This window comes from Lutra lutra, chromosome 8 (assembly GCF_902655055.1).
Source record: "Lutra lutra chromosome 8, mLutLut1.2, whole genome shotgun sequence".
NCBI classification, from domain to species: Eukaryota; Metazoa; Chordata; class Mammalia; order Carnivora; family Mustelidae; genus Lutra; species Lutra lutra.
In genome coordinates, this window is record NC_062285.1 from 90134159 (window position 1) to 90151738 (window position 17580).

Genomic DNA, 17580 nt, shown 5'->3' on the forward strand with positions numbered 1-17580 from the left:
GATGGAGACATTTTTTAATTTGACTAAAAGTCTTTTCATTCAGTCAATTTCTCCACATGAACATCTATGTCATAAAGTAGATTTCAATAAAATGATTATATTGCATGTATTGCTTCATTATATTAGCAGGGAATTAACCAATTCCTCTTTTATGGACACATTTTTTTCCCTGATATTTCTGGTCCTTGGATATAATACTGTTATGGGTATCTTCTAAGATAAAGTTTGTTCACAGCATGACTTTTTTCTTTACACTGAATGACTTTTCTTTTACTTCCCCATCTCAAACAGAAATTATTTAAAAACATGATAAATGAACACATGTATATAATGTGAAGCTTAAAATGGAGGAAATATGAATAATTTTTTCCTCTCTCTTAAAGTCTCACTTGTGTATTATGACCTAGTATAAATATTTTTTATGTTCATATGAATTAAATAAACATATTTACACATTATTTCTTCTTGTTTTTTTCCCCCCTTCTCCTACTTCTCTTGTTCCTCCACATTTCCCTTCCACTTGTCTTTTTTTATGCTGGACAAGTGCCCACTACTCTGCAACTTGGTTTTTGCTTCTAAATAACAAAACATGTAGAACTTTTCTTCTGGCTTATTCTTTAAAGTGTTCTCTCTTTAAAATGCATGGATATATATGGGGCACCTGGGTGGCTCAGTGGGTTAAAGCCCCTGCCTTCGGCTCGGGTCATGATCCCAGGGTCCTGGGATCGAGCCCCGCATCGGGCTCTCTGCTCAGCGGGAGTCGGCTTCCTCCTCTCTCTCTGCCTGCCTCTCTGCCTACTTGTGATTTCTGTCTGTCAAATAAATAAATAAGATCTTTAAAAAAAATGCATGGATATATAACTACTCAAGTGGAAAGATGATTAGTCATATCAAAAAGCTACAGTACAGTAAGTTTATTTATTCTTTTTTTTTAAAGGGTGAGCATGTTTATTGCAAACATGGCTTAAATAAATGCATAAACATTCTGGGGACAAATAATGAGCTTGGGGAAGAATGAGACAGTATGAAGAAAGTTCTTGGATCCATAGTTAGAAGTCATAAGAGGTGAGATCATTAGCATGAAGTTGAACTTTCAAGAACACAGTCAGTGATCTTAATGTTGGAAATTTATTTCATTCTAATAGAATGAAAGGATACATGAATGGAATATTATACATATCCATATGATATTCAAACATTAGGGATCAATGCTTTTTCTTTTTTCCCACTTGTACTTATTTGAATCCTTAACCAATGCAATGCAATCAGATTTTTAAATTTAAAGTCAGAAAATAAACAAATAAAAATGAAGTACAAGATGGGCAAAAAGTCAATGAATGGTTGTTTTTATTAAGTTTCAGCTCTTTCCATCCCTAAATTTACTGAGATCTTTGAGTGAACAGTAATGTTATAATATTTGCTTTAGCCAACCCACCTTACATTTCATATATTAAAAGATAAAATGCAATATATTTTTAGGATTTACTTGTAAGACTGATCTGAACTGGATATAGAAGAGTGGAAAACATGACAACTGCCTATGTCTAAGGTATCTTGTGTGGGTTGAACCAGACTGACCTAAATATACATTTGTTTCTTTGAGGTTATAACCCCAATGATGAGAAAGAGTCTTATGTCTATTTTTGTTTATGTACATTATCTACTTCTACTCACTACAAATATTGAGTCATGGGAGTCCAATAAATAGTGAACAGTAGATTGTTGGTGGTCACCCAAATTTATATCTTTAAATAGAACTTGTTTTTACTTGAAAAAAGAAAAAAGTTGGTGGAGAGGCGTGGTACGGAAAAACCTTAAGCCAAACTGTCAATATCTAGATCTACAGATTTTATTATGGGGTCTCTATCTTCAATAGCCATTTATTATAGGTTGTCATTTAAATCTCTCTTTAACAGATATCTGTTATTTCCAGTATTATTCCTTTTCTTATTCCTCTAATTGGCTACACCCTTAGATTCATGCACCTATGTCTTCCTTCAGTACATACTCAATTTTCATGAAAAATTTCACTATGAACTATCAATTACATTTTTTTATGACAGTGGTTTTTCCCAATTTATTTCCAGATTACTACTTGCACAAATCAGATGTTATTAAAAATCTTGTTTTACATAATTTAATTAAATGGGAATTTTTTTTTATTTTTGCAAAATGGTTAGAAATATATCCAGTTATTTTCACATTTCCTTTGTGGTTTTTACCAAAGTAAGTTAGTCTCATACAACTGTAAGTAGCTGCCCTACTTAGACTAGGTCTGGACTTTTCATCAAGTCTAGGAGGATAGTAGAGAACAAATCTCTTCCTTCACCTACCAGCATCTTTGTGGGCTCTTCTTCACTACGGGGATAAAGAAATCATCTAGAAGGCTTCATAATGTCCAATGCTTCAGACTCTGAGCTGCCTCCAGGTATTTTTTTTTTTAAATTCAAAATCCTATGCCATTTTAATGAAAGTAACATTTTAATTATCTTCATCTATCATTACTGCTGGTTATGAGTATAACAGGGGCATAAGTTCTTATATTTTCTTTAATATTTTTCAGACATATTGAAAGGATGCTTTTACATAAAATTAACAGAAATAATGATCTGTTTCCTGGCTCAACCTAAAGTGTAATCAATCATTTAAATAATTTTAGCTGAGTGGGCTCTTGAATGGAAATGTGGTTTGAATGTCTACTATTATAATTGTTTTTCCAGTAATTTTTAAAAATAGTTATGAATCTCTTAAATTAAGTTCTAATCTCAATTTATTTTCTATGCTAAAAGAAACCACAGAGCAGACAGAGACAATACCTATTGCGGACTTGGAACCATCTCCTGACCTTCCTCCCTCTCCTCCTTCTCCTCTTCCTCCTCCTCCAGAGCATGAATGGAGCCCAGTTTCTGAGCCTACCAGGATAAATGGTACAGTATACATAGCAGATTTTAGGCACTTATGTCCTCTCTTTGTTATCTTATGGTACTTCTTCATCTGATTTTACTTTTCTCTGTTACTATTTGGGAATTTTACAATTTAGAGAAAATATAGAGATATAAAAATTTTCAGAATGTATATGGAAGCAAAATAAAAGTGTGTTTTCTCACAAAGACATTTGAAAATTTCATACATTAAGGAAAATAGTCAAAGATTAAAAAAAGCCATTTGCCCAAATTTAGACATGTTTCCTGACATGAGACTGAGAGACTTAAACATGATCAAAATTCAAAATTTAAAACATGATCATGATTTAAATTTCAGCAAATTTGTAAAAAGACAAGAAAGATAGAACCCTACTATATGATTGCCTCCTTTTGATTATAAAAAAAACACATTTAGTAGAGCAAGATTTCTCAACTTCAGCACCTCTGGCATTTTGGGCTAGATAACTGTTGTGGTTCAGTGATTGTTGGATGTTTAGCAGCATCTGTGGCTTCTACTCACTAGACACCAGTAACACTTACCCCTCAGTTGTGACACCAGGAATGTCTCCAGACATTTACAAATGTCCCGTAGGGACAAAGTTGTCTCTGGTTGATAACCAACATTACTGTATTCGGAAAGTTGAAGAAATGATTTGGACATTAGTTATTAATATAATCATTCTCTTTGATGGCAGAATTTCACCTTATTTCAGAAGTATAATTCTTCAGAAGTACAAATACTTTTTTTTTTTTTAACACTACAGTCTATAGAAAAGACTATAAACAATGATGGCTGGAAGTTTGGTTTCCAGAACGTGGCAATATAACATATTATTGTAGTGAAACTGAAGAAATTACAGATGATGTTTCACCTAAAATCAAATATCATCCAGTTAAAAAATTCCATAAGATTTGCAGTCATCCTTTAGGAGAAGAATATAGCACCAGTCAGCAAGTTCAAATAAAGAATTCTATCTTAATAATAACAGAGATTTAAAATAATTAAGTACTTCCTCATCTGAATATATTAGTGAGGATAAGGTAATCTGAACTGAAATTTTATACCTGGTATTTAAGGGTATTTAATACCTGTATGTAAAATTTTCACCTGTGGTGGAAGTCCCTAAGATCATGCTCAGGTTTGATGATTGACTGGGAGAACTTGCACAGATACATGTACTTATAGCTAAGATTTATGACAATGGAAAGATACAAGCATAGACAGCAAAGGGAAAATGTACATGGAGTGAAGAATGGTGGAGAGTAGGGTCTTTTCCCAGTACAGTCCCATGAGTCACACGAATTCCTCCAGTAAGATGTGACAATGTGTATCAAATGTTGCCCTCCCAGGAAACTCATTAGAGAATTGGTGTTCAGGATCTTAATTAGGAGTGATTATATAGGCAACCTCTGGCTGACATGTAACAAAATTCCAGACTTCCAGAAGGAAAGTAGGTGTTCATCATTAACTATATAGTGTGCCAAACAGTTTAGGAATAGTTAACCATTCTTATCAATAACCGTGGTGGGAACCATCTTGAAATATAGGTTTCTAGATGCCAAAGGCCAACCTTACAAGCAGACCTTTCAAAGGATGTTAGTCAGGTCTGCTATGCTAACTCATTTCTGCACATCCTTTTAAGTGGTTTTTTTTTTCCCCTTCACATTCAGCCTAAAAGTTTATAATAATTCACACATTGGATAGTATCAGAAATTTGGGGATATTTTAAGAGCAATAACAAGTGGAAAATAATGGTGTTAATCTTTCAAACAGTAGAATCCCACAATATCCCTGATTATCACTTACTCTGTTTCTTAGCTTCCTCTTTTTCCTTTTCTCTGCAAGGAATTATTCCTGTGACCGTGGGAATCTTCAGCCTGCTGCTCTTGATGTTGTGTGGGTTCTTTGGATATCAGTGTAAGTCTGATTAATTAGGGGAAAACTTTTCTCAGATTATGTTTCTTTAAACCATCTTCAGGTAATAGCTTTTGGTAAATGTTTTGTTGCCATTGAAAAAAGAACGGGCAAAAAGTGACATGAAATTAGGTGTGCCTGGGTGGCTCAGTGGGTTGAGCCTCTGTCTTGGCTCAGGTCATGATCTCAGGGTCCTGGGATTGAGCCCTGCATTGGGCTCTCTGCTCAGCAGGGAGCCTGCTTCTCCCCCAACCCCCGCCTGCTGCTCTGCCTACTTGTGAACTCTCTCTCTCTCAAATAAATAAGTAAAATCTTTAAAAAAAATGACATGAAATTATCACAACATTTTTAGTATATGGAAGAATTTAACTTTGTAAGCTCTCAGTAACTACAATATTTTTCTAGGGAGGCAATACTATTGCAATTACTGTAGAGATCTTGATAATAACAATTATTATTATTACTATTTGAAAATTACAACTTGCTAAGAAATAAGGTCAATGAATTTACAACTGTATTTATTTAGAACTCAGAAAGTAACTTCTTTTATAATTTGTTTGAATTCTCAATATCTCCAGCAGCCTAAATTAGATCAATAGAATGCTTTCATTATTACTAACATTATTCCCAACTGGTGATTTAAAAGTAAATGTTCCTCTTTCATTGATAACACTAGTTTGATACTGAAAACACTATAATTTTGATCAGGGAATGAAATTCTACACATTAAATCAACACATTAAATCATGATGCCAAAAGGCTTATTCAACATGACCTTTGCCATTTTTGTTGTCTGTTTCAATTGAATTGGACCATTTTTCTATTAATAGAAACGTATTCAAACTTATAAGGAAATCATGGTGATATTTTAGATTTAGATGTGGGTTTAGAAATAATAGTGAATAAATGAGAGAGTATTTGGCCAAATAACTTTTTACAACTTTTGAAAACATTTATGGAGAACTTCAGTAGGTAGGAAACTAAAAAAAATATATTCTTTATAATTGAATACACTGCTGTTTCATAATTAAGCATGTGGCTTACATGTTTTGGGAATTCTTGTTCTTAGACTTTCACACTGTTGAGGCATCAGCAACCAAGATGAAGATCTTGAACGAATGGATTGAGTCTTTACGAAACAAAACTGAAAATTTTCTAAAGATCCAAAAAGTTCTTGACCGAAACAAAGGTAATATGAGAGCTAGAAAAAACTCTCTTTACAGAACGCAAGGTGGTTCTTACTACAGCCCTAAAATGGCTGATTGCGAAACTTAACAGGAGCTCTCTGACTCAGCAGCATGACAGTTTGGACGGTTTCTTGCTTCTTTTTCCCATCATCCTCTGAAACTGAGTCACACATATTGAGACACAGCCTCCTATTTTAATTAGCTTATTCACTCATTTATTCATTCACATCTGTTCAATGCACATTAAATGCCAGCCACCAGGCTGTGATCAGCATGACCCTTGCCCTTAGGAGGCTCAGGAGAAATCGTATAAACCGAAAATAAATCAAAGTGTCTAGGTGTGAAGCAGAGGTACGTGTAAGATATTTGGAGAGCATGGGGAATGGGAGAACTTAAATATCTGAAAACTCATAGTATTTTCATAGTTTCTAAATGTCTCCTAAGGAGAGAAGTTTAAAATACTAGAGTCATCATAAAGCTTTTTTTATGCTAGTTAATTATAATATAAAATAGTCTGTTTACCATAAATAAATATTTTACAAAAGCCCCGTATTACCATATTTGTTTCCTGGAAAGTATCAAATCTATATGGAATAACTGACTCAATCATTTGAGAGTCCTTTCATGATAGGTTCTGTTAAAAGACAGATTTCCTTATTTTTTTTCCTTATTTTATTGAGATATGCTTCACAATATAACATTGTGTAAGTTTGAGGTGTGTGGCATACTGGTTTAATGCATTTATATATTGCAATATGATTGCTACCATCATGTATCATGTCACATATTTATCATTTCAATTTTGTATTGAGAACAATTAAGATCTAGTCTCTTAGCAACTTTGAATTTATAATACAACACTGCTGACTATGACCACTATGTTCTGCATTTTAAAAGGCTGGTTTCTAAGCAATCAATTATTTCAGCTAGAGATGAAACTAATTCAGAAGAGAAGGGAACTAAACCAGAATTATTTGTATATTTGCCACTTGAGAATTTCATTATTATGACCCTTAAGATAGTAAAAAAGAAAATAATGTCATATAATGTGTATTCTCATCTATTAAGTCTTACTGTCCTATGTAGAAACCCTAGAGTGGCTCCGGAGCCAGAAGGATTATCTCATTGAGGCTTTACACAAACTAAAGGAAAAACAAGGTAATTTGGGGGAAATCGAGAAAATTGAGTCGATAATTCTTTTTTAAAAAAAATTCTTAATTCTTAATAATAATCTTATATATCTTAAAAGGGAAAGGTCTGAAGAAATAAGGCCTTGTTTGTGGGCTTTGAGGGTCTGTGGACTCTGAGCTATAATTATAATATATATATATATTATAATTATAATTATCTTCTTTCCTAGGAGTCGAGTGTGGACCTCTTCTGAAGCACTGGGTTCAGTACAAAGATCACTGCTACCATCAAACCATGGAAATGGTTTCTTGGTTAAACTGTTCTGATCTGTGTGTCTCTTTGAATGCTACATTTTTTAAGACAGAAGGGAGTAGATTGGAGGTGAGATTGTATTTTATTCTTTGCTTCTGGGATATGAATATGTAATAGGTACCAGTTAAAGGAACTGTTCACCTGCACCACTAAAACCAGAGAAAGCAATACCCATGCTTCGTTTTTCACTCATCTTTTCCTGGTATGCTCCACTTCAGCACACCTTTTCTTTCCCAACACACCAGGCATACTTTCCCTGTAGAAACATTGCATTTGCTGTTCCCTCTGCATGTAATGTTCTTCTCTCCTATAACCACGACTAACTACTTCACCTTCTTCAAGTATGCATTCATTCTGTTACCACCTTCTCAATGAGACCCACCCTGACAACCCCCATTTAAAACTGCAACTTGTGCATCAGTGCCCACCTTTCCTTCTACCCCCGACAGATGACTTCCTTTGTACTCCCAGTCCTTCTGACCCTGCTCTAATTTTTTTTTCTTTTCCTTGCCTGACCTTTAATTTCTTTTATTATTTTAGTTGCAGTATAGTTAACATACAGTGCTATAGTAGTTCCAGGTGTATGACACAGTGATTCGACAATTCTATATATTGCTCAGTGTACATCATAAGTGCACCTTTTTTTTCCCCCAAATTAACTTATTCTATTTAATTCAGTGACTGAAATAATGACATCATTATGTTTTGATAAGAGTAATATTCAATCCTTACCATCTAATTGACCCATCCCTCCCCTCCTCTATGGTAACCAACAGTTTGTTCTCCACAGTTAAGAGTAGGTTTTTGGTTTGTCTCTTTTTTTAATCTTTGTTCATTTGTTTTGTTTCTTAACTTCCACATATGTGTGAAATCATATGGTATTTGTCTTTCTTTGACTGGTGTATTTTATTAAGCATTATACCCTGTAGCTCCGTTCATGTTGCAAATGACAAGATTTTATTCTTTTTATAGCTGAGTAAAATTCCATTAGAGATATATATGCCACATCTTCTTTATCCATTTATCTATTGATGGACACCTTGGGCCGCTCCCATATCTTGGCTATTGTAAATAATGTGGAAATAGAAATAGGGATACATATATCTTTTCAAATTAATGTTTTAGTATTCTTTAGGTAAATATCCAGTAGTGCAGTCACTGGGTCATAGGGTAGTTCTATTTTTTACATTTTTTGAGGAACCTCCATACTGTTTTCCACAGAGGATGTACAGTTGGATTCCCACCAACAGTGCAAAACGAGGGTTCGTTTTCTCCACATCCTTACCAACAGGTGTTGTTGATTTTAGCCATTCTCACCAGCGTGAGGTGATACCTCATTGTGATTCCTTGCTCTAATTTCTTTTATAGGATTTGTCACCTTCTTACATATCATTTGTGTATATGATGTTTACTTCTATCTGGACCCAATCCCCTCAAATTGGGAATTTTCTCATTTTTGTTCAATGATATATTTTAATCTAGAAGAACAGACACAGAGTTTAATAAGTGCTAAAATGAGTTAAAAAAATTTATTTTTAGTGTGCAATGTCCTGCTGATTATTTTCTATTAACTATCTTTTAACTATTATCTATTAACTATCTTTTCTTTTTCTTCACATTTAATTCCTGGTTTGAGAAAAGCACAGACACTACAGAACTAAGTAATTTTTTGATGTTTCCTTTATCAGTGGACATATATAGACTGCAGTATTTTTATTTTTATGATTCTTTACTTCTTGCCTGACACAAATTACATATTTTTCATCTATAATGTGCTTTTAGTATTAATACTTTTGTATCTGTTTGTTCCATCCAGAATATCATGAAATTAATTACAGTAAATCATATTTGGCTTGGCCTGTCTTACAAGGAGGAGGACAATAAATGGAAGTGGGAGGATGGCTCCTCTCCTTCTCCTGAGCTGTAAGTTTCTAGTATATAACCCAATTCTTTATTCTTTTCTTAATGTCTTTTGCTTAAAGAGCTTGAGGAAATAGAGAAGATTACCTGGGACAGAATCTGGACATTTTTATTTCTTGCTTCTGTTATTTCATATTATACTGTCAGCAATTTTATAAATCATAAAGTTATTCAGATATTTTTTAATTAGTGTAAATATGCTTCTATTATTAGATGATCTGATTAATTACAATTTTAGATAAGAAATGTAATGTGGGGATGCCTGGGTGACTCAGCTGGTTAAGCATCTGCCTTCAGGTCAAGTCATCATCCCAGGGTCCTGGGATCTAGTCCTACATCTGGCTCCTTGCTCAGTGGGGAACCTGCTTCTGCCTCTGCCTGCTGTTTTCCCTGTGTGCGCTCGCTCTCTTATTCTCTCTCTCTCTGACAAATAAATAAAATCTTAAAAAAAAATAAATGTAATGTGAAGAAGAATATGATTATATATAAACTTTGGGACATCTCTGTTGTTCTTAGAAGTATAAAATTTCACTCTTTGGCCACAGAGTTTGTGTTCTTTTTATGGTTTTAAGCACATATTGGTCACTGTGATCCAGAAACATTGCATTAGACATCTACGGCAAGTATGTGTGTGTGCGTGTGTGTGTTTCTATATCTATCTATATATACATTTGTTTCATTACTGTGTGACAAACTTAGAATTTCAAAGTTTTGATAATTTTGATAACTCATTATTTTTATTTTGTTCTTTAAGGTTATATTCTTCTGATGTTTAGTGAAACTATTTTTCCTATAACCTATAATAATGCTTTTGACCATTTTATCCTATTTACTTTTTTATTTTTTGCTATACCTTCTTATATATTAAGTTTCTAACCTCTCTTTCAGACATTCTTACCAGTTTTTTCCTTTAGTGATTTGCTATTTAAGTTTATTTGCTTTTATTAAGTGAGGACAGAGTTAACATTTAGGCATACTGAGATTGTCTTTATACATTTAAAATTTGTTTTGACATAAGATGGAGAAAGTTGAAGCATGTACATGTGTATTTACATTAATTATAATTTTGTCTATCCCTAATATGTATATTTCAATTTGGGAATCAATTGTTAGAGTACTGTTTAAATGATTATTTTTTTCATCACTGAATTTAATGTCATATTTATCGTATATTAAAATTTTAATATTTAAATAACCTAACTCATTTCATATGTCATTTAAATATTTCATGGTTTGTGTAAATATTTCAACATGTGAACAACCTTGAATATTTTTCTGGACTTAACCTATACCATTGTGTTAAATTCTGAGTCTGCTTATTTCCTTGGTTGATAATTTTATTTATTACTTTTTCTGGTTTTAATAATGAATTTTATTCTTCTTCCTTTGCCAAATGAAATATCATATTGGCTTTGAAATCACATTCTTTCATTTTAAATTATAGAGAAAGGCAAGCTATATCTTTGACATTTTCATTATAAGTGCCCAAATAAGTTTGCCTTACAAGAAATATCATTTTCAAATTAACGATTATAAAAGATAAAGGGATTTAATATTTCCATCTCAAAATTCGTTTAAGTATACAATTTTTTTAAATGGAGGCTTTGGTATCATTATATAAGTTTTCCTTTTTTAAAAGATTTTATTTATTTATTTTGGGAGAAAGTGAGAGAATGAGAGAGGCAGCATGAATGGGGTGGGCAGCGGGGGAGACAGAAGCAGTGTCTCTAGCAGGAAGCCTGACATGGGGCTTGATCCTGGGACCCCAGGATCATGACCAGAGCCAAAGGCAGACACTCAACCAACTAAGCCACTTAGGTACCCCTTTACCAGGTTTCTTATGTGATCATGGTCTATCTCTTCATATAGGGTAATTACATTCCCACAATCACAGTAAGTTTCATCAATCTTCTAGGGAAGGAAGAATGTCACAAACATTATGACAATAAAAACATTTCTTAATAATTTTAGTAATCAGGTTTGCCTGGGTGGCTCAGTGGGTTAAGCCTCTGACTTCGGCTCAGGTCATGATCTCAAGGCCTTGGGATCGAGCCCCGCATCGGGCTTTCTGCTCAGCGGGGAGCCTGCTTCCCCCTCTCTCTCTGCCTGCCTCTCTGCCTACTTGTGATCTCTTTTTCTGTCAAATAAAAAAAAATAATTTTAGTAATCAGATTTAGGATGACATTAGATGTCATGGTAGATCATTTTATTTATTAGAATTTTGTAACTTGAATATTCTCCTCTGCTTCAAACCCTGTACAATGTTTGCTACACAGAATACTCAATAAGTATGTGGAATTAATGAATAGAAGAATGTATAAAATAAAATATTTTATTTTTCCTACGCAGTTAAGAATTTTTTTCTAATTTCTTTGACATTTTGAAAAAGAATGTATTATGCATTTAATAATTGAGTAGATAAGCTTTACTTTTTCCAGACAATACTAGACAACTAATTTTGCTGTAGATAGAGTTGATGAAAGGTAGTTTTACTGACAATACCTAAAATGCTCTAGATCTTTAGTCAAGGCTAAATTCAACCAGAGTATTTGATAGCATCTGCTGTATGTCATTTATGTCAGTGGTGACTTTGTAAATTGAAGAACTCATCAGAGCACAGGGAAAGATCCTGACATATTACACAGACACAGATATACACAGACACCAAAACACACATGTGTATGTACATATATACTAAATTTCATTACTAATATTGAGTATCTAACATAATGTTTTTATAAGCAAAATATCCCTCCTTCAACTGCAACTGTGCATGCATAATTGAATGGCTTCTATTATGCCAATCTGTACTTAAAACATAAATTTATATCCCAGGTCATATGTCCTTTCATGCTATTGCCATAATTTTCCAGCCAGATCATTCTCTTTCTCTCTATACTGGTATATATTTTACTACTTGTAAATAATTATCACATTTTGTGAAACTTATTTACTGTGTATATATTCATCTCTTCTATAAATGCATGAGTTCTTTATGCAAAAGAGGGAGAGTGTCTTTACAGCCTTGAGTTCTTGACAGCATTAGACATAATGAATTTCACATAGTGGTTTTTAAATAATATCGTTTAGAGTGAAGATGGTGAGTATGGCCAATGACTCGTGTTTTCTAATTTCTCAGGGGTTTGCCAGAACCAAGTCTGGATTTCCAGGGAAAATGTGTGTATGTAAATTCACACACTGTTGGTACTGATAACTGCACTAAATCCTCTTCATGCTTGTGTGAGAAGAGTGTCCTCTAAAAATCAGAAGAAGAAAGTTAAGAGAAAAGTTATGAAGCTCACACCTCAATAATATTACAGACTCAAGATCTGCCGGTCTTTATTTTATTGTTTTTTCATGTTATTTGTAACTTTTTTTTCATGGCAGAAAATGATAAATGACTTTGTAATAGAAGGCAAGATCTTAAATTGTAGCAGAAATCTCCAAGTAATACAGAAAGTTTAGAAATACAGAACCTGTTTGATTTTGTGAGAATTATATGAATGAACCAATAAACATATCACTTATTATGACTACTTAATCTTTCTGGGTCTCTTTTATATATATATTTTTAAAGATTTTATTTATTTATTTGACACAGAGAGAGATCCTAAGTAGGCAGAGGCAGGCAGAAAGAGAGAGAGGGGGGAGCAGGTTCTCTGGTGAGAAGAGAGCCCGATGCGGGGCTCAATCCCAGGACCCTGAGATCTCCACCTGAGCTGAAGGCAGTGGCTTAACCCACTGAGCAACCCAGGTGCCCTGGACCTCTTTTATATTTTAAAGTCTATTTATTCATTTATAGTTATGACCCTATGGAAATAAGCCTTTAGAACAAATACAGTGGGAAATAAAAGTAAATGATTTAACACATAACATACAAGAATGTAAAAAATACAGGAGTATCAACAGTAACAAAATCACAAAAAAAGAAAAAATAAATCAAATCTCTGAAATCATCTATTTCCAAGGTTGTTCACAGAAGTTTTCCTACCAGATTTTAAATATATCAGTTTCACTTATATCTTCAATTCCTTGCTTCCCCTTTTAGTGGAAAAGGCTACTTTTGAATAGACACTGGATTAGCTCCCCACAACTTCCCCTGTTCAAGTTTTATGCCATTAATCTTCCCATCACATACATGCAACCACTTCCCCTTAAAATAACTTACTTCCAAGACAGAAACACACTCATGCATCTGTACCCATCTGGTTCTACTCATGTCCCCTTGAATTAGCCCCTTATTTAGGCTTCTTTTCAAAGTAAATGTACTTGAGGGAAGAATCTACACAAATTATGTATTTTCTCACTTTCAAATAATTACTCAGAACACTGTTATTTGTATCTTCTTTTCTCCTCTTTATTGAGACTGCTTTTGTTTAAAATACTAATGGTCTGTTTGGTAGTCATTAATTTATTCATTCGCTTTGAATTTTTTTATATGTCTGTTTCTGTTTTAGGAAGTATGTTAAACTCATAAATCCAATATATTTCAATGCTTGTATTATTTGCTCTATCTACAGAATTTTACTGGATTACTTATTTCATTTTTCTTGGCACTTTGTCATTATCATCATCGTCTTTGGATACAGTATTATTTTACTTTGAACAGTTCTGCTCCATCTTGGTTTTCTTCCTTCCACTCTGCTCCTATAGTTTTAGTCTCCTTTACAGATCTTTTTAAAATTGCTCCCTAGTGTTTTGCAGTTGAAGTTTTCATTAGGGAACAGTCATTTCATTTAGGATGATGTTCAGTTTATTGACACAGATAAATTAATTGTCGTTACTACTTTCCTGTCCTTTTACCTGCTCTATAAGTCAGGTTGACTTCATTAATTACAAGTAACAGAAACAGGATTCAGGGGCATCTGGGTGGCTCAGTGGGTTAAGCCTCTGCCTTCGGCGCAGGTCATGATCTCAGGGTCCTGTGATCGAGCCCGGCATGGGGTTCTCTGCTCAGCAGGGAGCCTCCTTCTTCCTCTCTTTCTGCCTGCCTCTCTGCCTACTTGTGACCTCTGTCTGTCAAATAAATAAATAAATAAACCTTAAAAAAAAAAAAAAGAAACAGGATTCAATCTAGCTTGAACAAAATGGGAAACCTTTGGAAATGTACTTGGTTATTATGTCTAATTGAAGAAAAGTTTGAATGAACAAACCATAGGAAAGGTAACAATAGAGCTTAACCACAGGGAAAATAAGCCAGGAACATCAATTCTACCACCCACCTGTGATGCTTTTCTCTGCCTTTCTCTTTCCATGTCAGTTTTATTTATTTATTTTCATAATGATGGTAGATTTCTTCCATGTAATTGGAAACATAGATAATAACCACTCTCAGGCATCTGTCTTTTAGCTTTTATGATGAGAAAGTTTCCTATTTAATTTTACTAGAAAAAAATAATGTCATGGTAAGGGTGAGCTAAGCCATCAATATATGGGCACCTTAGGTATAGGCTTATGTATGGAAGGGGAAGAAGTTCTCAGAAGAATGGGTATAGTCTGACTGACAATAGCATGAATGCTCCCACAAACATGCACTGATTTTTCCTGTGCAAATAAAAGGTGCCACAAACCAAATATGTTCCTCAAGAAAGCCAGATTTTAAGAAAAATAAAATAAAATAATAGCAAGCATACATTTAGAATTTACTCTGTCAAGTGCAATTACAAGTGACTTATATATATTCATCAAATTTATTCTCAAACAAATAAGATAGATTGTAATATTTGATAGAAGAAAGAAGTGACTACATGAAGCTTTCCAAGGTTATAGAACTTGTTCGTGGCAGAGCTGGAATTTAAACTCTGATATCTTTTTAGAGATTTTTTTTTTTTTAATTTGACAGATCACAAGTAGGCAGAGAGGCAGGCAGAGAGAGACAGGAGGAGGAGGCAGGCTCCCCGCTGAGCAGAGAGCCCGATGCGGGACTTGATCCAAGGACCTGAGATCATGACCTGAGCCGAAAGCAGAGGCTTTAACCACTGAGCCACCCAGGCGCCCCTAAACTCTGATATCTTAATGTAAAAATCCAGGCCCTGAAACACACTAGCATATGTATTTTCTCATATACCTATTCAAAGAGGCACCTAACATAAACATAATATACCACTTAATGACAGGTAAGATTACACTAGAAGCCTTGGAAAATAGTAAATAAAAAAATTTAAAGACTCCATATTTGATACAAAATAATGGGGAATTCAGAAGACTATAAAAGAAAGACTATAAAAGAAGACTATAAAAGAAGCTTTTATAGTTTTGCAGTAGAATTGCAGTGACAGTTAAAGAGCATATTCTTTGGGAAGTACATGTAAGGGACACAACTCAGATTTAAGGGTGAACCGTGAGAGGAATCCTACGGGATTTCTAGAACTATATCTTGATATGTAGCAGAAGCCTCAAATTGCTCTTTGAATACATTGCGAGTCAGTTTCTAAGCGAAATAGTATCTGAGACAGAGGTTATTGAATCAAAAATGCTCTTGTGACCCGCACTTTATAGGAAAGAAGGACAATATTGGACAGAACAAGCTGCAATGAACTCACAACCAACTTAGAACTTCAGCCAACTTCATGGGAATTCCTGAAACTGGAAAGGTCCATCAGAATAATCCCAAACTGAAGTGAGGGCCAGGCCTTTATCTCTTTTGTTTCAACCATACATGGGATGTAGGTGTCCAGTAGGATGGGTAGTGATCCTGAGTGAATTAGATGTCTTTAGCTGAGGGCAATGCCTATGGGCTGAGATCTCCGAGCTGTCATGCATCAGCATCCCTGGCATCTGTGAGAACTTGTATTATAGTCCTGTAGGGGGAATCAGGGCACAGCACAGTAGCAATGATGGAATAAAGAACTTAAACCTGAAGGAGAAAGTGAGAATTGGTCAGAGGTCAATGTTAAGCATAAGACCTTTTCTACAGAGAAAATGGCACAGAGAAAGGCATACTCCGTGACCACTCAACTTCTGACTGAAAGGAGATGAAATAAAGAGGGGTTCTTCTTTACTCATTTGAATCAGTTGTTTAGGATCATGGATTAAGTCCAGTGATATCATAGGACATCTAGTTGGCTGATGACTCCGCTCAGTGGGGAACGCAGGAGAAAGGGTTTCTGGAGGTCCAGAATTGTAAGTTTTAGGTATAATAAGTTTGGTATATCTGTGAAACATCCACTGACTACATGCTCTAAAACCACAGCCTAGTTGGTTTAATGAGACTAGAATGCTCAGAACCTCCTAGTTTATAAATTTCGTTTTAACTTATACATATGCAATTAACAATAGAGCAAATTGTAGGTAAAAAAAAAATTCTCAGAAAATTAGTTCTGCACTTAACCTTTACATTTATCAGTAAAAAATAGATTTTAAAAAATATTCCCAAATGAAAAGCACTTTTGAAAAATCCTCTCCTGCAAATTCAGAATCACATTGTCCTTGATGCCTCTCAGCCTGTGAATGGACACAGAGAAAGTCAATAAACACACATGCAGCAAATAGTGTGGAAGTAAGAGAACACTCAGTAGTGTAGTTCTTCTTGTGACCTGCCAAGGGGTTTCATTGTTCTACCTGTGACTTGCCAAGGGGTTTTGTTGTTCCAGAAATGTCTGTGAAAAATGTAGAAAAAAGAAAGTTGGGGGATTGTGAGGAACTTACACCAACTCACATACTGTTAGCTGTAAATCAAGACATTTTCTCTTCTGCATTTCATTTCTCCAGTCACAGCCAGTTATATTAAAAATTCTGGTAAAGAAAATTTTAATCTAGGGATGCCTGGGTGGTGCAGTCAGTTGAGCATTTGACTCCTGATTTCAGCTCAAGTCATGACCTCAGTCATGAGATCCAGCCCTGTGTTGGGCTTCATGCTCAGTGCGGAGTCTGCTTGGGACTCTGTCCCCTTCGCCTTCTGCCCCTCCCCAACCCACATGTGCAATATTTCTAAAATAAATAAATAAATCTTTTAAAAAAGAGAAAATTATAATCTATTCTCCTTAGCACAGTAAAAAAAAAAACAAACCCACATTTAACAGCGGTTTACTGAAAACAGGAAACAGCAACAAGTGGGAGAGAGTAGACTCGAACATTTTGTGAGCATAGAAACATTTTGACTGTATTTACATAGTTTGCACATTTGGAAAGGACTGAAAACAATCATGTTTTAATCAGCTGGAGACCAAAATAAAAGCCACTATAACTGCAA

At 34.4% G+C, this 17580-nt stretch overlaps 1 protein-coding gene across 3 annotated transcripts; it reads left to right on the forward strand.

The window, feature by feature from the left end:
- Positions 1–2313: 2313 nt before the first annotated feature.
- LOC125107587 (NKG2-D type II integral membrane protein-like) lies at positions 2314–12883 on the forward strand. Of its 3 annotated transcripts, none has more exons than XM_047742829.1 (8): positions 2314–2428; positions 2787–2927; positions 4771–4842; positions 5909–6028; positions 7113–7184; positions 7387–7538; positions 9286–9392; positions 12529–12883. In XM_047742829.1, exons 1-8 carry the CDS (start codon positions 2395–2397, stop codon positions 12647–12649), a joined length of 819 nt encoding a protein of 272 aa, XP_047598785.1. In that variant the 5' UTR covers positions 2314–2394; the 3' UTR covers positions 12650–12883. The 3 variants fall into 3 exon arrangements, with proteins under 3 accessions (XP_047598785.1, XP_047598787.1, XP_047598786.1); XM_047742830.1 differs by having other exon boundaries at positions 2364–2428; positions 2790–2927; XM_047742831.1 differs by lacking the exon at positions 4771–4842.
- The last annotated feature ends 4697 nt before the right edge of the window (positions 12884–17580 follow it).